Below are 27,260 nucleotides of genomic sequence, written 5' to 3' on the forward strand. Positions count from 1 at the left end.
CCTCTTGTTTCTCCACATATGTTTCATTTGTGCCAACTTACTACGATTTTACAATATAATGACTACAGATGAGAAATAAAATGTGCACCTTGTTAGTTGAAGTTTATTCGTTCATTTCCTTTCCAAGAAACCCAATGGGAAATTTGCTCACATCACTCACAGTCAGCCGCTCTGACATGGTTAACCACGTTCCTTGTGTTGTTGGTTAATTATATGAGTGGGATATACATACTTCATTTCATTTCATTTCATTTCATTTCATTTCATTTCATTTCATTTCATTTCATTTCATTTCATTTCATTTCATTTCATTTGTGTAATATGGTAAGCTGGTAGTTTAGTGTAGAATAGCCGTTGGATTTAGTGTAAGATTAGGTAGGATTAGTACATAATGGATTATGGATGGTTTTGCGGAGGAAGACACGTGTTAGTCAGGTTAGTTAGTTAGACTAGCAGGAACCCGTATAATATAACCCTAAACGGCGCGGTGTCAAGACTCAAGAGACTAAAATAATTATTACCTATTTAATTGGCGTTTTTGACACCACTTGGGGGTCCAAATTTTGGGCTCTAAAATCATTATTCCCTGGCCAATTGTTTATTTTTTACATGCTGATTTGAAGGCCATTAAAGCATTTGACCCAGTCAAAAAGGTTTCAGTTGTATATCTTTTACAGGTTTTGCAGAAAGTTGCGTTAAAGTTGATGCTTTGATGCCGTGGTGTCAGTAAAATGGCACAGATATATATCGTCTCGCTTTATATATAGTAAGATTAAGTTATTGGACAGACTGGGCCGCGCGGTGTCACGTGGCTTCTTAAATTCTTTATTATTATTTATTCTTATTGTATTTATTCTTATTGTATTGCTGTGTAAATTTGATTCTAATTCTAACGTGGTTCGCCATGTGATGCCACGTGACGCAGTGCTGGTAGTGCTCGCCTGCCCCACTAGAGTTAGTTCTTCGATTAGCATTTTAGGATCAGTTATAAAAAGTTACTGCTGCCGAGAACACTGTCGCGTGGCCGACGAGCCCCTAGTTTAGTTTATTGAACAAAATTATATATTTCACTTCCAGACTTATTGTTTGAATACTCTGTTTCCTTTGTACTTCCCTTACTTAGTATTCAAGTCACAGTCACTCGATCGAATTGAAAGTAATATTGTACCTAATTGTGTACAAGAGTTAGATTAGTTAGCGATACTTGTGTTATCGTATTATACGTCCAATCACAGCACGGATTGCTTGTAGAGGTTTGTGAATCTATTTGTGTACGGTACAAATTATCGTACATTCGTTATTCCCATTCGTACAATACTTGATACTTTCTACAACAATTTTAGTCAACATTTTGACTTAATTTATGATAGACTTAATTTGTCGTTTTTAAGGCATTTGACAGCTTGGATAGTCGGATCACGCCAAATTTTATTAAATTGTGTGTGGCCATTCGAATTACGTTTCTCCTGAAAAAAATGATAGTTGTAGCTTCTCAGATAACCGAGATACGAAGCATGACAAGTTTATTCATTATGTGTGATCAGGTAATTGGCTTACCTAATCAAGTGATAAGGTGACCCCGTTAGCAACCCTGTTAAACACTATGGGAATCGTTAAGGCTGCCCAATTAGGGTGTCATGTCATGGTGGACTCACATAATCACATTAGCAGTATCCCAGAGGGGTTTATAGCAGCATATCTGGAACAGGGACAGGGAAACTAGTCACAGTATAAGTTTATCGAATGAAAAGAACAGGACTAAAGGAATGAAAAATTGATCAAATCAAAATATAATTTCAAAGATATCTAAAATCTCATATGTATGTGTCTTCAGTTGGTCCCCTAATCTTCTAATCTTCTAATCTTCTAATCTAAATGTTTTCTTGTCCTCACACGCTCCAGACTTTATATATGTCTCTATTCACCTGAGTTATATTATATTTTGATTTATCTATGTGCAACGAATTCGATAATTTTTCACTAAAACTGTACAACATTATATTAATACAGCACTATATTAATACTGCTTCTTCTACGATTAAAGTAATTTTACACAATTTTAATTATGCTCGTAGCCAGTTTTTGAAAAAACTCGTTATGGTATATCACTGATACCACTGATTCTTAAAATCGATTTGATTATTCAAAAATCACCCACCTGAGTTACACAAGTTCTCCTTGCACGTTTCAATTTCACAGGCAAAATCCTTCACATTGTCGAGATACTCGTGAAATCTAGATTCTTTACCCTTACATTCAACCAAGTTTGAGTCCACATCTGCCTCGTTCATACAATAATAATCTTTCAAATAGCTGGACCTGTCATTCTCACCTTCAGTGAAGGTTATGGTATAAGATGAGCAAGCTTCCCCCTCCGGACACTGAGAAAGGACAATTTCATTATTTATCACCAATTTATCACACAATCAATCAGTAAATATACATTCGAATAAATAATGCCCATCTAAATTTTAGCCCCTAGATGGTAACATACTATTATAAATAGATTCGAGTGGAATAAATGCGTACGCTAACAGCTAGCTGGTTATACCTCTTGAACGCTGTCTGATTCACATTCATTTCGCTGATGTACAGAAATATTTATGTCTTTGCAATCGTAACAATTAAGTGATTGAGCTCGTGCCACCATTGCCAATATTATAACTGTTGCTATATTCATTTTAGCTTCTTCACTTTAGGCTACTGTAGATACATGGTTAATAAATATCAGTTTTGACAAATGCTGACTATGGGAGATGTGAAAAAAAACAGGATTAAAATTATAAAAATCAGGTGACAAAAATATTCTTCCCTACCTAAGATACAACCGATATATAACTTGGTACGTAACAAAATATGTTCGGCTCACAATGAATACGGAGGAGAAATAAAATGTGCACCTTGTTAGTTGAAGTATATTCGTTCATTTTCTTTCCAAGAAACTCATGGGACGGTGTCAAAAGACAGGGGAATAGGCAGTGTCTCATGCTGTACAACTATGTGTACAACCTGATTGAGACAATTGGTTACTACAAGTTGGTGTGTAGCTGACCAAAGATTCAATTGCCAGTTATAGTTAGTCATTAGCATAATTGTTGTGATTTGTACATACCAAAAATTTGCAAACAGTAACTTCAGGAAACTTAATTAATACCATAAGAAGTATTAAGCCATAGAATATCATATGGAATTGTGAGTTCAACGTTGCATTTTATCGACAAATTTCAGGGAAACTCTTAAATCGGTCAAATGTTTTGCACCTGAATTCGAAAATGTATGATTTAAGGTAAGGAGTGGCCTTCCCTCGTTTTCAAAGATATGTAACCGGTGTACGGAGCCCCATCTAAGTTGGGAAATTTCTCCCTAATTTTTGACACTAGTAGTTAGTACACAAGCTGGTAGTATGTATCTGACATTCCTGTTGAGTGTTGATGTCTGAACACGATATCATGTTGATGAACATTCTATAAGCACAGAATCTGTAATTCTTGTTTGTCAATTTCTTCTTCAAGAAATTCTCCTTTTTTACTGGATCGGGAATATTCATCGAATACAAGTATCTACCAAAATCCAGTCCTTCTTTGCTTACTACATTAAGGCCACAGGGGGGGGGTCCGAGGTCGATTTTGAGATTTTGAGATATGTTGTAGAGCTCGATCTAAATTTTCAAATGCTTTTGTCCTTACCGAAAACAAAGTTTCCTATTTGAAGATATCGCGCGTTGAATTTTGAGGTTTACCTGTAATTCTATTGTAAATGAAAACTTTAAATGAAATCGTGTTCAAAATCTATCTTCTTTTTCAGTTTATGACTTAGAACCTTGTAACTTGGCAACAATGTTCTTCAAGGTATTTTGAGTTTTTGTTATGTAACGATTTATGATATCTTGCTCCAAAGCTGAGATATGAGGTTAACCATGAGTGCGGGTTACAAAATTTAAAATGGTTAACCTCATAAAAAGAGTTAGGAGCAAAATTACAACAATCGTTACATAACAAACTTTTAAATTTATGTCAGGAACATAAGTTCCAAATTTGAGGTGAAATGGATAAAAACTCTAGGAGAAGATAGATTTTGAAGTCAAAAATTCGAGGTTTTCAGGAGAGGCAAAAAACTGTTTTTTATGTTATGTGATTTTTGAGAATTTTGCCTTTATTTGTATATTTTTCAAAGTTTAACTGCTGAAATAACACAAAAACAATAAAAACAAAGCTTATCGTAGTTTTCAGTTGTAATGGCATCAATATTTCTGCCCTCCATTATCGATTTATCAAAAAAATGAGGTTAAATGAGAATTGGTTAACCTCATTTATAAAAAAAAGTAAAATAGCTACAGACAAATGAGTGGTGGCAAAGTATCCACCACAAAAATATATATTGATTCAAAGCATAATGTTTTTTTGCATTTTTTGAGGCCTCGACCCCCCCCTGTGGCCTTAACGGTGAACATTTCAACAAGAATGATACATTTTTTCTCTCCCCTGTGAGGTGTTATGAAATGTGACTCGTGGCAGCAAACACTTTCCTGTTCTGAGGCCATTGTCACACAGCCACCACATGAACACCACTCATTGACGGGTTTGTTCAGTCGGTCCTGGTTGATGTTAGCGTAGAAAGTGTGGTGTAGCTCCTCTTGTTCTTCATCGTCATCACTTGAACGTATCCTGGAGGAATGAGGATCCACCCACTCCTCATCGCTCTCGAGATCTGATCCAGGTTTTAGGAATTAGGATAGGGTTGAAATGATCGGAGATCTCCTGGCGAGTATCGGAAGTAGTCTGAACAAATGAGCCACTATCTGAGTCACTGCTGGAGGTTAAATGTACAGTTTGCACCTCTACCTTTCTGATAATCATCATCAGGATCATAATCAGAGCCATGAGCCATCACTTGCACTACAGTCATCAGAGTCAGACTCAAAATCTGACTCATATAAGTCAGGGTACCAATGATCAGATGAATCCGAGCTGAGTGTGGTTCATTGATTATTTCGCTGCTTAATGAAGCTGTTACAATATCATCCTTCATAACGGCTTCAGGTGCATCAATTACGGGCGACTCAACTGATTCCATCGATGTGCTGGGAGCATACAAATCGTCAGTTTGCAATTCTGGGGCAGTATAAGGAAATGCAGCAGTGTCAATTGATGAGCTAAATTCATCCATCTCATTAAGTACCCGCCTAGTTAATCGTGCTCTCTTACTTCGGGCTGGATGTGAAGGTACCTCTCCTTCGTGAACCTGACCATTGAGATAGAGCTGCAATTCATCTTTGTCGGAATGTGTGTTTGGAATTGCTTCAGGCTTCAGACGCATCTTCATTCTTTTTTATACCCGAGCAATTTCATCACATTGAAATCACTTGGGTCATAATCAGAATCGTGGAAGTGATCAGAGCAAACATAGTAAGTACTCATTTTGCTTTCGCACACGTGACTCGGCTGTCTGTTGACCCGAACATCCCATTTTTGCCTGGTTTGCTTATCTCTTGGTGCCTTGTGCATGATCAGAAACTGTCTGTCAGGCCGTTGAGAGGCTTGTCCAACCTGGTGAGTACACCCTCCCACTACACATGACGATGGCATAGTGTCCAATTACGCAGTAAATAAGGCGGTCGTCGACGTTCACTTACAAACTTAGCTTTAGATAAGATGTGAGAAATCGTGTAATTGAAGCAACTTACAATTCAAAGTTACTGAATCAGTGTAATTGAGTAATGGAGCTTTTGAAAATGACAAATTTCATTTCAATTCTGGAGAAGCCAAATAAAGTAATTTAAAGCACGTTTTCAAAGCTTTTGAACAGTTAGAAGCAGAACAAATTGTGCCTTTAACAAAAATTAATAAAATCTTACCAGCCATAAACTTAACTAACAGTGAAATGCGTAAAAGTGCAATAATATTAATTAATTGACATCGGTCAAGATAAAAAATAGACTATGGTAATCAACGCTGTGTCGGTTTCTACTTTCGTACTTTTTTTTTTTATCTAGACACTTATTTTACTTCGGTGTATTCCAACAGCCACAATGTTACACAAGTGCAACCAGCCAATTACAGGAAGCCGAAGGATCTTTTTGGCCAGTGACGGTTAAGGTAGTGTGTACCATACTTTCTTCGTCCGAGACTTTGCTGCAATGTGCAGCTCCTCATTTAACCCTCACACCCGATTTCTCGAGTATTCGGCTGAGTAGACCGGGGGGCTGCATAGACCACTCATGATCCTTAGCTGAACGTCGACGACGCTCACCCCACGACCAGGCAGTCAGTGGGTTTCGAACTCGCAACCTAACGATTGTAAGACAGGCGTTCTAACCAACTGCGCTACCTGGTCGCTAAAAGTGCAATAATATTAATTAATTGACATCGGTCAAGATAAAAAATAGACTATGGTAATCAACGCTGTGTCGGTTTCTACTTTCGTACTATCTTACTAAGCAATGAGAAATCACAGAACGAATAAAAATTCTAGCTGTTTATGCCTGTAAACTGGTTATTATAATTTTTGTTATTTAGCACTATTTGAGTATATACCGTTTTTTTTACAATAAAAAATGCAACAGAAAACCTTAAACTCGAGCATGAAGCGAAAGCGCCAAACAAAACAGTAAAACGTGAGTGCGTAGAAGGAGCAAATAGTGGAAAGGAATTACAGTGCTTTGATACTGCAGTGTGACGGGAATCCTTCCGGTGATGATTTCAACGAAATGTTTGGAGGGGTCTAATTAGTTTAGCATAATATCTCGTCCCATAAGGACGCTTGCACGCAGTTCAAAATGCTTTGATCTCGCCCGTAAGTGGTAAATTAATTCAAAATACGTATAGTGATTTTCAAATCACAACGATCACTTTATTAAGCGGGCAGATTGGACACTATATTGCTGCCCCAGGTAACTCGTACTACGTTTTATAGATCTAGACTGTAGAGTACGTTATATTGACCACAGACCACATTTGGGTTAGTCAGTTAGTCACATACTACAACAAAAATAGTACTAGGAACCGACTACTGGAAACGGTCGGATATCATTTTATTCTCCTGTAGGAAACAGGAAATTACAATTTTATTAAAAAAAGATTAAAGTTTCCTACCGCTGGTTGCTATAATACAAACCTATTGACTGGCTGTACCCTTACCATTTAAAGTAAATATTGCCTGATGTCGATCTGAGTGTTACAGAAGTGAGAAGTTTATATTATTGCCAGTATAAAGGGGACTGCTATCTTGATTTAATAATTATAACAATAATTTCCATTGTATTCTTCCAACTATGAATTGACTTCATTGAACTCATTTGGCAAGTTGTAAGTTCCTGATCAACATTCAACAGCTGTAATAAATTAATTTGCTATGCACATGTTATTGTTTCTCTTGATCTTTTTTCTTAAGTTCGGATGCTGTCATTATCGTCTCTTGTAGGTCTCACCTTCATTACACTAGGGCAACAGTATAAGTAGTCTGAAATTTGTGCTATAATCTACATTGGAGTGTACTGAAAACCCATTTAACTAAAAGTTACCCTAGAACTATCAATGGATCTCTCCCTGGAAGATGTGAAAGAGTTGACCGATCCTAATAAGATACAAGAGATATTTCTCAAACTTCGTGAACAGGAGGTACTGTCTTTATCATCATCTCCATTTGAATTTATTTGTTAAACCATCACTTTCTAGTGTCCATTGTTCTAGCTTTCTAGTGTACAAAATTGTTACATTTCAAAGTTTTTAGGATGATATTTTTGATGAACAAATTTCAGGAAAATGTCACAAAAGATCTTGATAGGCTGCTAAAGAATCAAGCTCACCTTGAAACTAAAATGAAGAATCTCAATCAGATATTGTGAGTTTTTATTGTTTTCGTTACTTTTTCGAATAGTCACACCTAGTATCTTGGGCTTTGCCGTTCAAATCTTAAATTATTTTGGTGGATAGCAAAAATTATTCATTATTTTTGTGAGAATATAAACTAAAATTATTCCTTGTAGGCCTCAGGTAGCTTCAATTGAGATAGGTTGTCAGTCCCTCCATGATAAAATACACAGCACCAACCTATTAGCTGAAAACGTCAGTCGCAAAGTGAGGCAGCTTGATATGGCAAAGGTAATTTATTCAAGATTGGGAAATACTTAACATTTCCTGTCAGAGAATATGTAGGAGATGAGGATCAGTGGGGTTATATAAATAAAATAACTTATATACCTATATTATATATATTATATATTATATATCGTCTCACTTTATATATAGTAAGATTACATTCGAGCTGTGAAATATATTCCCTTCTCTAGGAGTATAGAGTATAGCAGTCAAGTAAACACTCCTAGCTGATAAGAATGTTCTTCAGGGCCATGTTGATAGCTGCATACAACGAGTTAACGACATCATCAATCTTACGAAGTGTGTTGAGGGAGTACAAGAAACCATGGCTTCAGATAACTATGAAACTGCTGCCTCCCATATTTCCACATACCTTCAGATAGATAAGAAGCTGATCAGCAACATTGACGATGATGTTGATGGATCGTTTGCTGTGCTAAAAGATGCAGAACTAAGGTTCATTAACAACCTCAATAATCGGTTTGATACCGCTGTGAAGGAAAATGATGAAAAAGGAGTGGAAAGATTTGCCAGACTTTATCCTTTAGTGGGGAGAAAAGAGGATGGTTTGTCAAAATATAGCAAGTTCCTGGCAAGCAAGGTAGCAAGCAAGGGACAGTTTCATCTGACGAATGCTCTTAAGACCTCGAAAGATGGTAAATTGAAGTTTTAAATTTATTATTCATTTTGTAACAATTCAAATTCGATGGGTGTTATTTCTAATTTTTTACGATTAGATTGAAATTTGCACTAATAATAGCTAACTCCTCATATCCTAAACATTTGTGTCGCAAATCATGCTGCTCTATCATACCAAAGTGCAATAATCGCCTTTTAATCAGATAAGAGATGGGGAGTGATGTTTGCTGATACCCTGACAAGACTATTTGAGGACACTGCCCGGATAGTTGAGGATTGTCAGCTGGTTATTGACTCTGCTTACGGAGGTGACTGCATGTTCCAGGTGCTATCGCCCGTACAGGAGGAGTGTATCAGACAAGCGCGGAGCACTTTAAGCAACTTCCTACAGACACGCAACGTTATTGATATAAGTTGTGTGGTGAACAGTAAGACCAGTGGGTTGCAGGGTAACAAGGAACAACCCCAACTGGATCAGATACTGGAGGAAATGGTCATTATGAACAGCAGAGCTGAGCTTTACACCAACTTTATCAAACGAAAAATACAGGTACTTGTTGAATGTCGAAGACTAGAAAAATAGTGTGCACTGCAGTGCAGTTTATTTCACTTAGCTTAAAATTTAAGTATTACATAATTATATTTCAGAACTTCAAAAAAGTGTTAAATGATGTATTAAATAACTCACACCATTGCAGCAGGATGACACAGAGAACAATAATTGGGAGGGTATTCGTGGTATGAACGCTTTGCAGCAGGAAGCTATGGGTCACTACATTCTTCTAGAAACTCACTTTATCAAGCAGAGCATTCTTAAGGTGCGTAGCTCCAGGGCCTTATCACGACTACAGATTGTTAACCGAAACAGCACTGACACCTGAAAATACCAACTAAGAACCACAGAATATTATGATTTTTATGATATAAAGTTTTTTTATCAGCATCAAATATATTGATTATTTTAAACAGGCAGCATCATTAGAGACAAGAAACAAGAAGTCTCTAGTGTCGAGTTTAGTGGACGACTCTTGTTATCTTATCCAGAAGAGCGTTAACAGAGCCATCAGTTCCCGAAGTATAGATACTGCGTGTGCTATGATCAATAATGCTGCGTAAGTTACAAATTCAACTATCTCTAGAGTTTCCTTCATTTTAGCTGTATGTATAATGTATAATGTATATTGTATATTTACCCATCAAGAGAATTTAGCAATTTTAACTGGTCATTATAAGCCATATCTCAGGTCAAGTCTATCATTAGAAGTTTGTAATGAGCTGATGTTTGTAGTAAAGAACGGCTATCCTAACGCTCTGAGTTACTCCTGGCAGCAGGGGAGTGATGAACAAGTTCTTGAGCAGAAGGAGAAGTTTCTAACTGCCACCAATAACTTGCACGCTACTGCAGATAATGTCAACAAACTCAAGCGGGGGTTTGAGGTGAGAAACTGTTCACTAAATAATAGTCGTCCTAGTGGTCGGTATTTAGCCTGGCTTACTTGAAGTTGATTGTTGGCAGTAAGTTGACCTAAATTTTTTGACTTAAAGTTGATTGTTGACTGTTGGTCGGCTTGAATTATAATTAACTTGATAAATTCCAAACAGATGAAGTGTGAAAAGAGTTATGGTTCCGACACTGCGGCTCTTGAGAAGCTGATGAGTTGTATTTCTGGTTTTAGTGACGTCACTTCTGACTTCAGGGAGGTGAGATTAGTGTAGTGGTCACGTGTAGTGGTCACGTGTAGTGGTCACGTGTAGTGGTCACGTGTAGTGGTCACGTGTAGTGGTCACGTGTAGTGGTCACGTGTAGTGGTCACGTGTAGTGGTCACGTGTAGTGGTCACGTGTAGTGGTCACGTGTAGTGGTCACGTGTACTGTGTAGTGGTCACGTGTAGTGGTCACGTGGTCAGTGGTCAAAACTCAGCTAATTTTGATTTTTTTTTGTTGGGGACTGGCCCGTGGTACCAGCCAATGTTTACTCAAAAATATATAATATAATATCAATGGTAATAAGAAATTCATCCCCGTGGGGCACATGCATAAATATAAAATATTTCAGACTTTATTTTCTAATGGTTAATAGGTAAAGATTAAAAACAGTAAAACAAGACTGAGCACTTCAAAATTTGTAGAATTTGTAACTTGATTTGAAATACGCGGCGATAAAAAAGAATGTCCAATGTTGGCAGTGTAAATGATGAGATATGCGACGTTTATAATGATAAGTGGGAGCTATTCTTTTATTCAAACTTCAACCAAGAAATAATCTTTGTTGTAAAGTTCTGGAAAGTTCCTGCTTATGTTGTGATTTAACTAACTAACTAACTTTTACTAACTAAATAACTAAATTTTGTGATTTAGGGGTTGAAACGGGCTGAGCAGACACTGTGTAAAGCTGCTGTCTTTCCTAAAATCCACCCTGTTATTGCTGAGTTTGCTAGCAGCAGTCACATCATCACAGAGGTAATTAGTTAATTATTTAATTAATTAATTAGATGTAATTAGTTTAAATTGTACATACTGTTTTACAGGAATCGACCGGACATGATTTCAGGCCTGACCGGGACCGGGACCGGGACCAAGAATCCTGAATTAACCGGGACCGGGACCGGGATCATAAATCAGCATTTGACCGGGACCGGGACCGGGATGAAAAATGTGACTTGACCGGGACCGGGACCGGGATAGCTCAAAATTGCCAATCCCGGTACCAGGATTCCCGGTACCGGCAATTCCTGTCGATTACTGGTTAATTCATGATCATAATTTATTACTCAAACTTGTTTAGCAATTTTAAACATTGTTTTATTTGGCTCAGAGGATGTTTAAAGATGAAATTCACAATGAATGAAAGGAAAAACTTAAAATCACAGTGAATGAAATTATGTAAAAGATCCCGGTCAAAATCCCGGCAAATTTGAGTGATTGACCGGGACCGGGACCGGGACCAAGAATCCCGAATTAACCGGGACCGGGATCATAAATCAGCATTTGACCGGGACCGGGATAGCTCAAAATTGCCAATCCCGGTACCGGGATTCCCGGTACCGGGAATCCCGGTCGATTCCTGCTGTTTTATTTACGTGTTATCAATATAATATATAAATTTACACTATGTGGTTGGGACATTTTGCATAGTAAATATGGTTACTACTCATATACATCATATTATTTGATTGGTATTCGATTTCTGATTATTTCTTAGGAATATGATTATTATCCCTTATTATATCTCAATTTGGCTTTAGGTAGGGTGCCCCGCTAAAAGAACTGGATTCTTCCAGGAAGCATCCCGTGCACAGACCTTGGTCTACATATATATTAAATTATTAACCATTCATTCTGTATGTGCACGAAAATTTATTTCAATCAATCAATATTCACATATCATCTACATTCTACAAACCATATCCTTGTAAAAAAACTCATTTTTCTCTTACATTAAAAATGTTCAGTAACGTTTATTATTAACTTTGTATTAACTCTCAATTATCCAATTGTTTATCTTGATAGGATCAACTGTACATGTTGGAAGTAGAAGACCCCTGGTTACAAGAAATAGTGAAGGTGGTTGATGAGGTCATATTGCCCCTCAAGCAGCTCCTACATCAGTCTATATACGACAGTGTCCTGAAGATTTCTATAACTGAGGTATTGTCTTTATTCTTAACATAGACTTGAAATAAATGTTTCCATATGTTTAGAAACACGGCCACTAATTAGTGGTCAGTTGATCCAACAGTATACACTATACATTCTTGTTAATACTCCAGTAGCAGGGTGTCGTTGAGTGTGCACTACGATGTACAGAGTTTTTTGCTACTGAATTGGGTTAAATAGGTCATTGGTAACTCAAATCACTTAGGTGCGCATGCTGTGTAGCTAGTCCCAACCCTGTGGGGATTTCACTGGAGTGTGATTAAAAAACCTACTCTTCTAAGCTAAGTGAAATCGAGTATGCATTTCGGTGTCTACTACTTTTCTATACACAGGGTTCTTTTTAAGGTCATTCTGGTTCAGTATTGATGAGGTACGCAATTTTATCAGTAGTTCCAACGGGGTTCCAACCCTAGTAGCCCTAAATTACCCCAGGCGCAAATAAATGAATTTTGTATTTCGGCCTCTGAACGTTGTAGGAGCCTCTCTTTTAGCTCAAACTAACTGCAATGGCCATATTATTTAATTACAAGCTATAAATCAACATAGGGTCTATAGTGCTTAGTTTTAGAGATATTCATTATGTTTTACCTTCGCTCAGTGGCGAAACGTACCGGTTTTGCCGAATATCTAGATGAATACGGATATCCGGATGAATACAGGAATACGGTTCCGGCCGGATATACGGCTTAATATCCGGTTCCGGCCTGGTTTAGGTTGCGTGGCCGCATATCAACTGAGTGTACACTCAACTACACCCTGCTACTGGAGTAAATACATTAGCAGATTGAAATTGAGTCACTTTAGTCACTTTATCTTGTACACAAAATGAAAGAGACTTAGCGGAGAAACGAGGGCCGGGCTTTCATGGTGCCCCAGTAACTCGTACTCCGTTTTACAGATCTATATTATAGTACGCTTAGCTGTATATTGACCACATTTGATATAATCACATACGACTAGGAACTCAGGAACCGAGTACCTGTCTAGGGATTTGGCTGCATGACTGGAATCGGTCAGATATCAATCAATCTTCCTTTTTTCAGACCGGAACCGAGTGGCAAACAGGAGAATTAAAATCTTACTGAAAAGTTTTAAGATTTCCGACCGCTTGGTGCTAAATCTCAGAAAATTAAAAAATTGTATCCTAACAGTTTTGAAATTTCCAATTTCGTGCACTTCATGCCATTAGACCCTGTAATCTTATGCTAAGGACCCGGCATATAGACTTTTTAACCGGATCAGATCTCGATACATGCTTTTAGGTCTAAAGATCAGACTGTGACCAATTTAACCCAATTCAGTAGCAAAAAACTCTGTACATCGTAGTGTACACTCAACTACACCCTGCTACTGGAGTATTTTGGTTTGGTTTGGTTTGGTTTGGTTTCAAGAGCTTATACTTGCCACGTATGTCCAGGTTCATTATAATAATGCAGGACTTCTAGGCAATGAGCTTGGTTGTGGGACACACTCAACTAGGGAAGTTGAGAGGCCTCAATCAAGTCTCATTAAAGAGATATCAACAGAGTGTGAACCACTGCTACTGGAGTAAATACATTAGCAGATTGAAATTGAGTCACTTTAGTCACTTTATCTTGTACACAAAATGAAAGAGACTTAGCGGAGAAACGAGGGCCGGGCTTTCATGGTGCCCCAGTAACTCGTACTCCGTTTTATAGATCTATATTATAGCGTACGCTTAGCTGTATATTGACCACATTTGATATAATCACATACGACTAGGAACTCAGGAACCGAGTACCTGTCTAGGGATTTGGCTGCAGGACTGGAATCGGTCAGATATCAATCAATCTTCCTTTTTTCAGACCGGAACCGAGTGGCAAACAGGAGAATTAAAATCTTACTGAAAATTTTAAGATTTCCGACCGCTTGGTGCTAAATCTCAGAAAATTTAAAAATTGTATCCTAACAGTTTTGAAATTTCCGATTTCGTGCACTTCATGCCATTAGACCCTGTGATCCTATGGCTATGCTAAGGACCCGATATAGGAGTGTGTATTTTGGGCCTTCATACCCTTCACAGTGCTAATATAAACATGTGTATTGCTGAGATACAAATTTCACATATACGCGCCTAATATGAAATATGGGCGTGGTCCCACAGGGTTGGGACTAGCGAAACAACATGTGCACCTAAGTGATTTGAGTTACCGATGACCTATATAACCAAATTCAATAGCAAAAAACTCTGTATATCGTAGTGCACACTCAACTACACCCTGCTACTGGAGTATTAACAAGAATGTATAGTGTATACTGTTGGATCAACTGACCATAAACTTTGGATCACTGAATCAATGACCACTACAATGATTCCAACTTCAATAAGTGGATTTTAGTAGAAAATAATTCTTGATGTTTCAGATGACGGAGTATTTAGAGAAACTAGCTCTGACTTGCTCTTACAATCAACTGGGAGGATTACTTCTTGATAAGAGATTGAGATCCTTAGTTACCTTCCTCTCTGGGATTACACAGTGGAGTGTGAGTTAATTAGTTAATTATTTAATTAGTTGATCAGATAATTATTTAATTAGTTAATTATATCAGTGATAGGTATCCAGATACGTGACATTTTCGTGATGCTATGAGTCAATAACTACACCGTCGTTCATTATGCTTCGTCTCATTTGTTAATCAAAGGTACTAAAAGCTAACTAGATAACGTATTAAAATCTAATAATATTACATAGTTATACTGCTAGCAGCATGACTAGTATATGCATCATATTTAATTCCAAATTATCCCAGATTCGTGATAAGTTCGCGAGGTTAACCCAGATTTGCCTGATTCTATCTGTTGAGCGCTTGTCTGAGGTAGAAGAGTACACTTCCAGTTCTGCTAAATGTTGTTTGAGTATCACTGAAATTAAACAATGCCTCAGGCTTAGAAACGATTTTAAGAAAGATGACATCAACAATATTGTTTGTGATTAGGTTATCACTCGGGGACAGATAAGATTTGGTACTTAAACTTTTGCTTTGGTATTTTTGCATGGAATAAAATGTCTAAATTTGTTTTGTTTTTCTTTTCTTTGACCAGTTTATGTTTGAGATGTAATTTTCACTAAATAGTAGATTATTTAACGAACCACGCTGCATTTCTTCAAATCTTTCATGATGAATATTCTTATTCAAAGTAAAACTGTAAATTAACAAAAGTGTAAAAGGTCGCGATATCGCAATTCAGAAATTTCTCTCCTAATGTAAATATTAATAGTTAATACATTCAAATATTTTCAATAAATAACGCAATATTTACTAGCTATGTTCTGTGTTAGAAAGACAGGTTTATTACGTATGTGTGCTTCCCAAGCCTCACGCTCTCTTAATTCCAGTTAGTGTTGTTTACTTTAATTGATAAAGTTATTACAATCTACTATAGTAATACCTACTATTGATAATTTGATCGCTAATTTGATCACTTAAATGAAGGAATTGTGATCTTACTTTATACTAAAGCCAGTACTTTGCCAGTATATTAGCCAGTATTTTGCTAACGCCAGTATTTTGCCAGTATATTAGCCAGTATAATGCTAACGCCAGTATTTTGCCAGTATATTAGCCAGTCAGTGGCGTAACGAAGGGCCCCGCTGACCCCGCTGTGCAGGGGGGCGCCGTCTTAGGGGGGCGCCAAATCGTCGTTTGAATGTGGGACAATTTCGAAAACTTAACTAAAGTACTAGCAAAACTGCGCGTTTTGCTCTAGATACACACTTTTTTAGAGATTTTAACAGCGCATCCTCTAAAATCACCTAATTTGTTCAATTTTAGGGAGGGGCATCAAAAGGGGAGGGGGCGCCAACAGGGGGGCGCCTTTTCGGCAGGGGGGCGCCAACAGGCAACGTTACGCCACTGTAGCCAGTATTATGCTAACGCCAGTATTTTCAGGGGAACGGTTTCTAAAAGGCGAAGCAGTGAACTCAAGCCAGTACGGGCCTCTGAAAGACGGCCCTGATGTTACAATAGTCAGTAGTAAAACTGGAGGGGTACCTGACTCAGCTCCGCTATCTCGAAGAAAACAAGAACACGTTAGTTTAGTAAAATAGGAATTAAATGAAAGTTTACTGATATCAATATATTTGCAGCAAATTTAATTTACACATTCCTTTTAGCTATAGCAAGTGCCCTTAACGAATCCGTTTATTTAGATGTACCTAACAGAACATCGACATCAAATGTGTTACAAGCAAAAAGTAAACCTTGTGTGCTCTACTTGTTGTCAAATAACAAATTTCATAAACCGACTCACAGGCATTACCTCAGGTCGATAAAGAGTGGGCGATTCAAGAAAAGATAGAAGAATATCTGGACCTAATGAATGAAGTTTCACAGATGAATCAAAGTGAAGATAAAGGGAAACCAGCGGAAAGTTTATCACAAGAATCTGAGAACATCCCATGACAGCGATATTTAGTCTGGATTTAGCCTCGCATGTTTGGAGTTGATGAATCCAGATTTTTGGAACATTTTTGGAACATTTTTGGAACATGTCCCAAAATTGTCCCAAAAGTGTCCCATGCATTTATTTGCCCTAATAAGCTCTAAATAGTGCCAAAAATAATTGTAAATGATGGATATAGTTGCAAGCTAGGTCTAGGGGCCATCGAAAGTAGCATAAAATTACCCAGGTTCATGGAATGAACGAAAATGAACAAAAATGAATATTGTCCTAAAAATGCTCAGAACGGTTTAAAATTGGTCGGAAAGTGTTTATATTAGTCCTAGGACCACTCAAACCAAGTTTGGGAATCACTGCATGTCTAGAACCGATGTTACCAATGTTCCAAAATGTTCCAATTTTGGGACAATAATCCTCCTGAGAATCCAGATTTTTGGAACATGGGCACATCGAAGTATTGGCTGTATTTAAGTGCTGGGAAGCCTCAATTCGGTTTTCTAAGATGGATATAGGTAAAAACTAGGCCTAAGAGCCATCAAAACTCAAATAACATCACCCAGGTTCATGGAATGAACGAAAATGAACAAAAATGAATATTGTCCTAAAAATGCTCAGAACGGTTTAAAATTGGTCGGAAAGTGTTTATATTGGTCCTAGGACTACTCAAACCAAGTTTGAGAATCACTGCATGTCTAGAACCGATGTTACCAATGTTCCAAAATGTTCCAATTTTGGGACAATAATCCTCCTGAAAATCCAGATTTTTGGAACATGGGCACATCGAAGTATTGGCTGTATTTAAGTGCTGGGAAGCCTCAATTCGGTTTTTTAAGATGGATATAGGTAAAAACTAGGCCTAAGAGCCATCAAAACTCAAATAACATTACCCAGGCCAGGTTCATGGAATGAACGAAAATGAACAAAAATGAATATTGTCCTAAAAATGCTCAGAACGGTTTAAAATTGGTCGGAAAGTGTTTATATTAGTCCTAGGACCACTCAAACCAAGTTTGGGAATCACTGCATGTCTAGAACCGATGTTACCAATGTTCCAAAATGTTCCAATTTTGGGACAATAATCCTCCTGAGAATCCAGATCTTTGGAACATGGGCACATCGAAGTATTGGCTGTATTTAAGTGCTGGGAAGCCTCAATTCGGTTTTATAAGATGGATGCAGGTAAAAACTAGGCCTTAGAGCCATCAAAACTCAAATAACATTACCCAGGTTCATGGAATGAACGAAAATGAACAAAAATGAATATTGTCCTAAAAATGCTCAGAACGGTTTAAAATTGGTCGGAAAGTTTGGGAATCACTTCATGTCTAGACCCGATGTTACCAATGTTGTCACAATAATCCTCCTGAGCATCCAGATTTTTGGAACATGGGGACATCGAAGAGCTGGGAAGCCTCAATTCGGTTTTCTAAGATGGATATAAAAAAACTAGGCCTAGAGGAGCCATCAAAAGTCGAATAATATTACCCAAGTTTATAGAATGAACAACGAACATGAAAATTTTCCTCAAAGCGCTCAGAATGGTTAAAAAATGGTGGCAAAGAGTCAATATTTTCATCCAACAGGGTCTTAAAGTTGCAATCAGAATTATGTACAATTAGACAGAAATTATTTTATTGGGCAAATATTTTGGTTTTAATAATCCTCCAATATTTTGATATAAATTTTTGACATCACTAGCTGTATTTGAGTGTGCTTTGTATTTTGAAAACAAAGATAACAGTCATTTAGTAAACAGCAAATTAAATTCTACGTTTATTATCTAGTAAAAATACTGTATGTTATAAAATACTGTATATTATAAAATCTGTATATAAAAATAAACTACTCAATTACTCTACAGTAAGACTTCTTTATACAGACCGTTTTAACGGACCAGGTGGAGATGAAAATGGATTTTGTCGTTGTGTCGGGGTTCAGTCTTCGTCTTTTTGTCAATTTTAAACCGTTCTGAGCATTTTTAGGACAATATTCATTTTTGTTCATTTTCGTTCATTCCATGAACCTGGGTAATGTTATTTGAGTTTTGATGGCTCTAAGGCCTAGTTTTTACCTATATCCATCTTAAAAAACCGAATTGAGGCTTCCCAGCACTTAAATACAGCCAATACTTCGATGTGCCCATGTTCCAAAGATCTGGATTCTCAGAAGGATTATTGTCCCAAAATTGGAACATTTTGGAACATTGGTAACATCGGTTCTAGACATGCAGTGATTCCCAAACTTGGTTTGAGTGGTCCTAGGACTAATATAAACACTTTCCGACCAATTTTAAACCGTTCTGAGCATTTTTAGGACAATATTCATTTTTGTTCATTTTCGTTCATTCCATGAACCTGGGTAATGTTATTTGAGTTTTGATGGCTCTTAGGCCTAGTTTTTACCTATATCCATCTTAGAAAACCGAATTGAGGCTTCCCAGCACTTAAATACAGCCAATACTTCGATGTGCCCATGTTCCAAAAATCTGGATTCTCAGGAGGATTATTGTCCCAAAATTGGAACATTTTGGAACATATGTAACATCGGTTCTAGACATGCAGTGATTCCCAAACTTGGTTTGGGTGGTCCTAGAACCAATATAAACACTTTCCGACCAATTTTAAACCGTTCTGAGCATTTTTAGGACAATATTCATTTTTGTTCATTTTCGTTCATTCCATGAACCTGGGTAATGTTATTTAAGTTTTGATGGCTCTAAGGCCTAGTTTTTACCTGCATCCATCTTATAAAACCGAATTGAGGCTTCCCAGCACTTAAATACAGCCAATACTTCGATGTGCCCATGTTCCAAAGATCTGGATTCTCAGGAGGATTATTGTCCCAAAATTGGAACATTTTGGAACATATGTAACATCGGTTCTAGACATGCAGTGATTCCCAAACTTGGTTTGGGTGGTCCTAGAACCAATATAAACACTTTCCGACCAATTTTAAACCGTTCTGAGCATTTTTAGGACAATATTCATTTTTGTTCATTTTCGTTCATTCCATGAACATGGGTAATGTTATTTGAGTTTTGATGGCTCTTAGGCCTAGTTTTTACCTATATCCATCTTAGAAAACCGAATTGAGGCTTCCCAGCACTTAAATACAGCCAATACTTCGATGTGCCCATGTTCCAAAAATCTGGATTCTCAGGAGGATTATTGTCCCAAAATTGGAACATTTTGGAACATATGTAACATCGGTTCTAGACATGCAGTGATTCCCAAACTTGGTTTGAGTGGTCCTAGGACCAATGTGAACACTTTCCGACCCATTTTAAACCATTCGGAGCACTTTGAGAAGAATGTTCATTTTCGTTCATTTCTGGTCATTCCATGGGTAATTTTATACGACTTTTGATGGCTCCTAGGCCTAGCTTACGGCTATATCCATCTTAGAAAACCGAACTGAGCCTTCCCAGCACTCAAATACGGCCAATACTGTGATGTGCCCATGTTCCAAATTTATGGATTCATCTACTGCATGTTTGTAAGGCGCGAGGACTTTCTTATGAGAAATGTACTGCCGGCATTGATTTCAAAGTGAACGTATTTGAGCCGCGCACGACTTTCCACCCCAAGAAGTTGAGTGATTAGTTGACTGGCGTTTGAGCGAGTTTAGAGCAGTCAAGATTTGAGTTCTTCAGTTCATCAACATAACAGACCTTTATTTACCTTTTCCTCCGTCGAGATGAATAAGAATGTCGCTTGCGTACCTTTCTAGTCTCATACACACTTCTGAAATAATATCTTGAATGATACCGTGTTTGTTACATTTTATATCATGTTGTATTGTTTCTAAACTGACAATTTTCTGTTTCACGTCTAAACATCGGATTACAAAATTCCACAACTATCAAAGTTCTTGAAAAACATTCTCCTCACCTGACAAAACCTCCAAACTTCGCACAAGACTGACAAACTGACTGGCAAACTGACTGACTGACACTATTACAAACCTGGCAGTTCGATGACTTCCCGTGATGACTCCTCGTAATCGGCGGCAAATTCCTGTGTCAGTGTGCTGATCTCCTTGCAAACCTCTAGCATATCTCTTGCTGAAACGGAACTTAAGTAAGACTACTCAGTATTAGGTGGAATATGATATTACAACAACCACATTCTTTCCAACCTTCGTGGCCTAATTTTACCTTCACTTATCATCTTATCAAACAACTTCGCTGTTTTCTCGTCCTGTTTTTTACGACTGTCAGAACTATCAGCTGTCTTCCCGTTCGCAAAGTTCCTAAGACCAGTTCTTCTTGGAGATATTGTTTCTGAGATCTTCTTTGCTTCATCTGCCACCTGGACTGCCGTCATGACTGACCTGCCTCTTCTCAATTTTCTTTCCGCAGATTTTCTAGCTGTCTCCATATCACACAAGTTGGAAGCTAGAACGCTAAAAAACAAACGAAACTTCTTCTCAAAGTGATATCCTCCTAACATAGCGCTGTAGTTCAGACGAGCTATAAATATAGTCTTAGATAATTTTCCCATATTTCCTACCCACCGATAATTTAACAAGCACACACGCAGACACTATATGAACGTTAGAATAGACACCAATTATTACATGTGACCAATTACCCTCGTGTCTGCCGTCTAGGGATAGTTAATATGGCATGTGTCTGATAAGAGGACGAGGAATGTTCTAGTATTCGGACTTGAGTTTTCGAATCTTTAAGTATACGATACTCGTTAATTGAGGAAATTTGTTGTTAGTTAAAATGTATCAGTACCACACTGATAGAGTAATAAACTGACTTCCCTATCCGCCAACGATAAGATAAAAATAGAGAAACCGATATATACGACATCATATGTACAAAACTCACAATAAATATCAATTTTCTTACCTTGGTCGAGTTCCCGGAGGTAGTGTTTGGGACTGTGGCAACTCCTCGTGCTTCGTAATGGAGGAATCTCGAAAGAGGTCCTGCTACTAGTAGAGTGACTCAAACTTCGAGTTCGTCTCAGCTCCAATTTCCTCCAGTCTGTTGGTGTTCTCTGAGTCGTGGTTCTGGAGCTCGTCACAGTAGAGCTAATATTACTGGTCACACTGGTCAGGGAATTAGATCTGGTTTGAGTTGGGCTTGTACTATCTTCCTCGATAGAAGCTTGTCTCTGGGTGGTCGCCAAGGATAACGATCTCTTCCTGATATTGTCCCGAACTTTTTGAAACTCAGCGAGTTCTCTTTTCTCGTAAAGCGGCATGCTCTGACTCCGGTTGAACCTTTTAAGTTTTAAATTTTCCAAGGTTACGACAGACATGACAGAAAGTTTAATCTAAAAACAACAGTCGACACCAAACTATGATTAGCCGAATAACTTGACCTCTTGGCGGAGAGAGTAAATATGCAGTCGAGCAGGTCGGACCTAGAGCCAGCTACAATTTAGCCTACTTGACCGGCTTCGTTTATCAGAGATCACAGCTACTACACGTCGTACTTGACAATAGGATCGGAGACAAAGCCAGTATGATATCAACTGTAAAAGTATAATGACCCGGCCCTACTTCAGTGTGTTTTGTGTGTGTCATAATCGCAGACAATACTCAACATCAGATTTTAAACGGGCTTACTGGCTTAGTTTTGAGTTTTGGCATGATCTCGTATTAGACCAAATTAGGAATAATTTATTCTTAAAACTCATCTTTAATAATAGAACTTAATCTGGTGTTTGGGATGGTATAGGACACGAGGGCGGAGGACACAAGAGCGGTAGACACAAGCGGAGGACACGAGGTGTGTTATATCACAAGAGCGGTACTTTCCTGAAGTGTGATAAACCCTCGTGTTCACACTTTTTGGAAAGTACCACCTTGTGTCCTACGCCCTCGTGTCTTCCACCCTTGTGTCCACCACTCTTGTGACCTCCGCCCTCGCGTCCGATTCACGTTTGAGAATAGGAATAATGAATATGCATCTCCATTTTCCAACTGCCAAATAGATACTGATAAGGGATACATGCAATGTACAGCAAAACAATTGAAACCAGGCAAATAGTGGACCTCTTCTAAACGCTCCCTCTACAGTTGAGAGTTCTGTATGCTGAAGCCTCTCTGATTGGTCCAATTATCTACTTATCTGTCCCCAACATGACTTATATTATCCACTTATCTGCTCCTCGGCTATTATCTATTGGTTCAGTCCTTAATTTCCCGAGCTGCCCGGTATATGATCATTGGAAACCTTATTATACAGGGCGGCCGGCAGTCATTTCCTGTATGCTAGATATCCTGCGGATGGATGGTAGTTGCTAGAATGTCCAGCCATGCCCTAACTCCGCTGCAATCAGTATCAACACACTACTATTAATACGGTTACCGATATACACAACAATAGTGCACATGGCTGCAGAATTGGTAAATAAATGTTTGATATCTGATATCTGTTGGAACTGCATTATATTGGGGTACACTTGCACTCTTGTGTCATGTCTTGGCTCGGCCATATGTTTTCGGTCATTACAATATAAATAAATTGGTTGTGTGCAGCGAAATTTGGGTACTAATAATATGGTGTACGGATAAATGTCACACTAAAGTATAAACTCACTTCCTGTAAATCTTCAGATACGTTTGAGACTTTACAAAAACCTTCCTCAAGGTTTAATTTAAAACTACTGAAAAATTTTCACGCTTGGAGTTCAAAATGTTATCATGAGCATAGCGCAAGCTCATTTTTCACCCTTAAGTCGAATTTTTGAAAGTTTAGCTAGACTTTTGAATGGCTTTAAAACGAAGCAGAATCCGCGAATTATTATCATAAACATTGACTACATAAAAGTCGCCGTTCAAGATTCGTGGGGTTGGTTGGTTGTTCGAATGATTTAAAACCTTCAGGAAAGTCTAAGAAGTATCTTAAGATTTGCAAATAATCACTTCAAATTTAATCCCTGGACCAAGCGAAGAAGCATGTCAATTTCAAAATCGAAAGGCTAAAAAGCAGCCATGATGTAAAATGCACAAGTTAAGTTAAAGAAGAAAACCATAAACCAATAATTGCGAGCGATCACAAACTAAACTAACTGGTAGTGGTTGAGTAGTACGGCATAAAGTCGCTTAACCATCGGTTAAAGTAAGGCTTACTAAATGGGGGTGTATGGTTGTTGCTACCTCTCTTTATAGCGTTACACGTTAGAGTTTCACGTTACTACAATTACATCAGACAGCTATGCCTATAGACAGTTCCCACAGTTTGATGAAGTCAGCTGGATTCAGTGGGTTAAATAATTGCAAATTGGCGAGATTAAAATGGCGTCAGCAGTCAGAAGTATTTTAAAATTTATATCGCGATGGACCATTTAAATACGCTATCTCAGTAAATTCATACCATTTATTTGTTAAAATGTTTGAATAGTTGGAGAGTCAGCACCGCTAGATTCAAAACAATAAATTTCAACATTTGATAGTGGCAAATATGAAATAGTTTTTATTACCAAAGTCAGAAATGCTGAGTTACTCAAAAGTCATCTTGTCTTGCAGCCTTTGGGCACGCATTGTATAATGTATATCTCGCACCAAACCTAACCGTATATCCCCGTATATCACCTAGCTCCAAAAGTAAACGAAATAGCCAAAAAGGTAAAATGTACATCCGTTTTTTGCAAATGCTTTTCTCTAAGATTCTTTGTTACCCCCATTTTTATTAATTTTTTTATTAATGGGACAAATTTGACATTTTCTGAACCAATCATCAATCATGATATATCCTGAACCAAAATTTCACAGATTTGACCGAATTTTTGTCGAGTGACCAATTATTCAGTGAACTATGAATGACATGAGAGTCTCATTGAGACCCAATCGAGTTAAATTCCAGACGGAGAAAGCACCAAAAAAGGGAGAAATAATATCGTTAAATTATTGTCCCACTGTCTGGAAGTCAAAATCGAATTAGGGTGGTATCTGAGGTTCAATTGGTAAGCACGTAGAATTGTAAGGGTATTACATTTATTCATTATATATTCTTAAATTTAATATGTTTGTAGAATTTCAGAAATTTCACAACTTATATAACTATTGTGCATTACATTTCTATTCTGTTAACATTGGCTAGCACTTTTTGGGCGGTCCCAATCAATGAATCAAAGTAACCCTCATAACTGGGCCATATTTTCTGTCCAATGCATAAATAAATACTGTTAGGAAGGTTGGAGCAGTTTGTTCGTCATGTCAGTATTTGAAGCAAACAGACTGTGGTCTCTGCATATTATAAAAGTATTAAGTAATTACCAATTAAGTAATCAAGCCATTCTTCGGGATCACCAGAGCTCTCGATGGACAGAATTATCTATCTATGCCAAGGATTTAGTATGCAGTAAGCTGCGTCTAGCAGACTGAGCGAACAATTCCACCACTTCAATAATTCATTAGGTACCAAGTTGCTTAATAAACGAGCTGCTTTAAAAACAGCTTTAAACTGTCTTCACTTACAATAGACATGGATTGAGTCTCGTGTTAATGAACAGAGTTCAATCTTACCTGGGGACACCAGGCTATTAGTATTATGTTGATAAATATAAACTTAAAGATTCGGCAGAATGACAGGCTGGCTGAGCGCCGCCCCGTAAAGTTCATTCTATTTTAATGGGCGCTTACCATTATATTTACATTATATATTAGCATACTAAGATTTGTACCTCGCCTAATCACAATGCCGGCCAGACCCAGAAATGGCCACGATTGTCTTACAGTTACAGTTGTGGCTGTGCCTCACCTTTGGTTTTAATTCCCGCTTTCTGGAAATCTAAATTTACCGCGAACTTTTCCCCAACTTAGAGCAATGTTGTTGCTACTGATTATAATCAGAGAATATGATGTTTCTTACAGTTACAGTGCGGGAAATTATGAAACTATGAGAGGGAGTTTTTAAGAAAACCTTGTCATACGTTGTAGACAGTAGACCTGCCGCGTATGAGTGCGCGGCTGTATCGTGGTTTTTGCCACGATACTTAGTGAAACGACACTGTATGCTGTAATGGGGTTCACGACGTAGTACAAAGAAAAACGTGGATAAAACACACATTTCTGCTCTCTTAACTACTCTCGTATGCTCGGTCCCCGTGATCACTTTATTTATAAACACTGATCCTTGTTGTAATTATGGGCTTATGACTATGTCAATCCTTCGCCATTCGCAGCTCAGCGTGGCCCTGCAGTGGTCACTGTGCACTGGTCAATGGTGTGTGGTGCAACTCGCCGATCTCGCGAGGCGAGAAGCATTATATTTACTTATATCATTATCATGTATCACGTCGTGACCCCCACGGCCTCACGGTCGTTTCACTATAGTACGTCCTGACGATACAGGGGGACGATACAGGGGGAGCCGCTCACTCGTGTGCGGCCGGTCATACAATGAACAACGTATGACAACTAATACTATTTATTGGATGCGCGGCCAGTAGTGCATCGCTGGGGGGGGGGGGGTTACCGGGTGATCCTCTATTAAAATTTACTGCTTTTAAAAAATCATTTTGTTAAAGTTAAACGTGTTGTTGGAGGCCTCGGTTTTTTATTGCTTTATGCTCATAGTCTGTAGTCATTATGTCTTTGCCAACCACATTAATTCAAATAAAAGTATCGGTGTTATCGAGCGCGGATAGTTTTTACTACCAAATTTTGATGATCAGTGTATAGTGTATACTGGTTCATCAACGTTTTTCCTAATTGAGTAATTGATTATTGTAGGTTTACAACCTACCACATACCAGGACGCGCGCCGAGTTGGACTCGTCGACGGTCCTCCAATATATGGAACAGATATTTTAGGAGTATCAGTATCACCCGTTAAATTGATTACCGTTGTAATTAATTTTGATAAAAAGCAGTGAGTCAACATTTCTTTTGAAAAAAGATGTAAGACCAATGCGGTTGGGAAAATAGTTAAATTATTCTGGAGAAAAATAGTTTTTGTAATACTAATGTAATTGTAGATCAGTGTAGATGAATTTATGCATTTAAGCTCAAGCATATTTAAGACGTATAAGCATTGATTAAAGCAATATAATATAGCATATAAGATGAAATTATCAACGTTTTATCACAATGCTGGCAAGCATGACCGTCGCCCTACTAATAGTAATAGTAAAATCGGCAAAAACAGAAATCCTGATATGTGATAGTTTAATTTTCCCAAAATGACATCAATTTGACTTACATCCTTTTTCACAGAACAGCAAAATAAGGACACAGCACACAGCGTCCAATCGAAATCTCTAAATTTCTCTTGAAGAAAAATTTATTAAGATGTTCACAATTCATGTTAACCATGAGTGTCCATTTTTGGAAATATAATATATCATTGTATTGAAGATGAAATATGAAATATCCTTCAATTTTAAAATACCGATAACTCCTTAAACATCGATACAATATTTCAGTTACAATTTATTATTTAAGGTAAAGATAACATATTGATTTTATAATTTCTTATA

At 37.7% G+C, this 27,260-nt stretch overlaps 2 protein-coding genes and 2 long non-coding RNA genes across 5 annotated transcripts; 2 read left to right on the plus strand and 2 right to left on the minus strand.

The window, feature by feature from the left end:
* Window positions 1-1,759: 1,759 nt before the first annotated feature.
* On the minus strand, window positions 1,760-2,890 carry LOC134821199 (uncharacterized). Its single transcript, XR_010160988.1, has 4 exons — window positions 2,817-2,890; window positions 2,552-2,703; window positions 2,159-2,381; window positions 1,760-1,925 (listed from the first exon to the last, which is right to left on the minus strand). It is a non-coding gene; the product is annotated as an uncharacterized LOC134821199 (long non-coding RNA).
* A 4,637-nt stretch (window positions 2,891-7,527) lies between these two features.
* Window positions 7,528-15,504, plus strand: LOC134821202 (conserved oligomeric Golgi complex subunit 4-like). Of its 2 annotated transcripts, none has more exons than XM_063831892.1 (13): window positions 7,528-7,616; window positions 7,757-7,839; window positions 7,985-8,099; window positions 8,344-8,752; window positions 8,939-9,285; window positions 9,434-9,553; window positions 9,705-9,847; window positions 9,980-10,172; window positions 10,338-10,436; window positions 11,094-11,195; window positions 12,246-12,383; window positions 14,778-14,897; window positions 15,165-15,504. In XM_063831892.1, the coding sequence occupies exons 1-13, from the start codon at window positions 7,533-7,535 to the stop codon at window positions 15,348-15,350; spliced, it is 2,139 nt and encodes a 712-aa protein (XP_063687962.1). In that variant the 5' UTR covers window positions 7,528-7,532; the 3' UTR covers window positions 15,351-15,504. The 2 variants fall into 2 exon arrangements, with proteins under 2 accessions (XP_063687962.1, XP_063687963.1); XM_063831893.1 differs by having other exon boundaries at window positions 7,529-7,616; window positions 9,437-9,553.
* Window positions 15,505-15,657: 153 nt separating this feature from the next.
* On the plus strand, window positions 15,658-16,848 carry LOC134821148 (uncharacterized). The gene is made up of 3 exons (XR_010160980.1): window positions 15,658-15,750; window positions 16,305-16,444; window positions 16,680-16,848. It is a non-coding gene; the product is annotated as an uncharacterized LOC134821148 (long non-coding RNA).
* A 3,460-nt stretch (window positions 16,849-20,308) lies between these two features.
* LOC134820982 (uncharacterized) lies at window positions 20,309-22,395 on the minus strand. The gene is made up of 3 exons (XM_063831648.1): window positions 21,677-22,395; window positions 20,780-20,878; window positions 20,309-20,558 (listed from the first exon to the last, which is right to left on the minus strand). The coding sequence occupies exons 1-3, from the start codon at window positions 22,089-22,091 to the stop codon at window positions 20,488-20,490; spliced, it is 585 nt and encodes a 194-aa protein (XP_063687718.1). The 5' UTR covers window positions 22,092-22,395; the 3' UTR covers window positions 20,309-20,487.
* Window positions 22,396-27,260: the final 4,865 nt, after the last annotated feature.

The sequence above is a fragment of the Bolinopsis microptera genome, chromosome 9 (genome assembly GCF_026151205.1).
Source record: "Bolinopsis microptera isolate Bmic1 chromosome 9, MBARI_Bmic_1.0, whole genome shotgun sequence".
NCBI classification, from domain to species: domain Eukaryota; kingdom Metazoa; phylum Ctenophora; class Tentaculata; order Lobata; family Bolinopsidae; genus Bolinopsis; species Bolinopsis microptera.

Excerpts from the sequence above, each read along its gene's own strand:
- LOC134821202 (XM_063831892.1), top strand. The coding sequence starts at position 7,533 with ATGGATCTCTCCCTGGAAGATGTGAAAGAGTTGACCGATCCTAATAAG. Across the intron at positions 7,617-7,756 it reads TCAAACTTCGTGAACAGGAG|GAAAATGTCACAAAAGATCT; the intron begins GTACTGTCTTTA and ends AACAAATTTCAG. Across the intron at positions 7,840-7,984 it reads AAGAATCTCAATCAGATATT|GCCTCAGGTAGCTTCAATTG; the intron begins GTGAGTTTTTAT and ends TATTCCTTGTAG.
- LOC134820982 (XM_063831648.1), bottom strand. The coding sequence starts at position 22,091 with ATGTCTGTCGTAACCTTGGAAAATTTAAAACTTAAAAGGTTCAACCGG. Across the intron at positions 20,879-21,676 it reads CCTCCGGGAACTCGACCAAG|CAAGAGATATGCTAGAGGTT; the intron begins GTAAGAAAATTG and ends GTTCCGTTTCAG. Across the intron at positions 20,559-20,779 it reads GGAAGTCATCGAACTGCCAG|AAGTGTGTATGAGACTAGAA; the intron begins GTTTGTAATAGT and ends ATATTATTTCAG.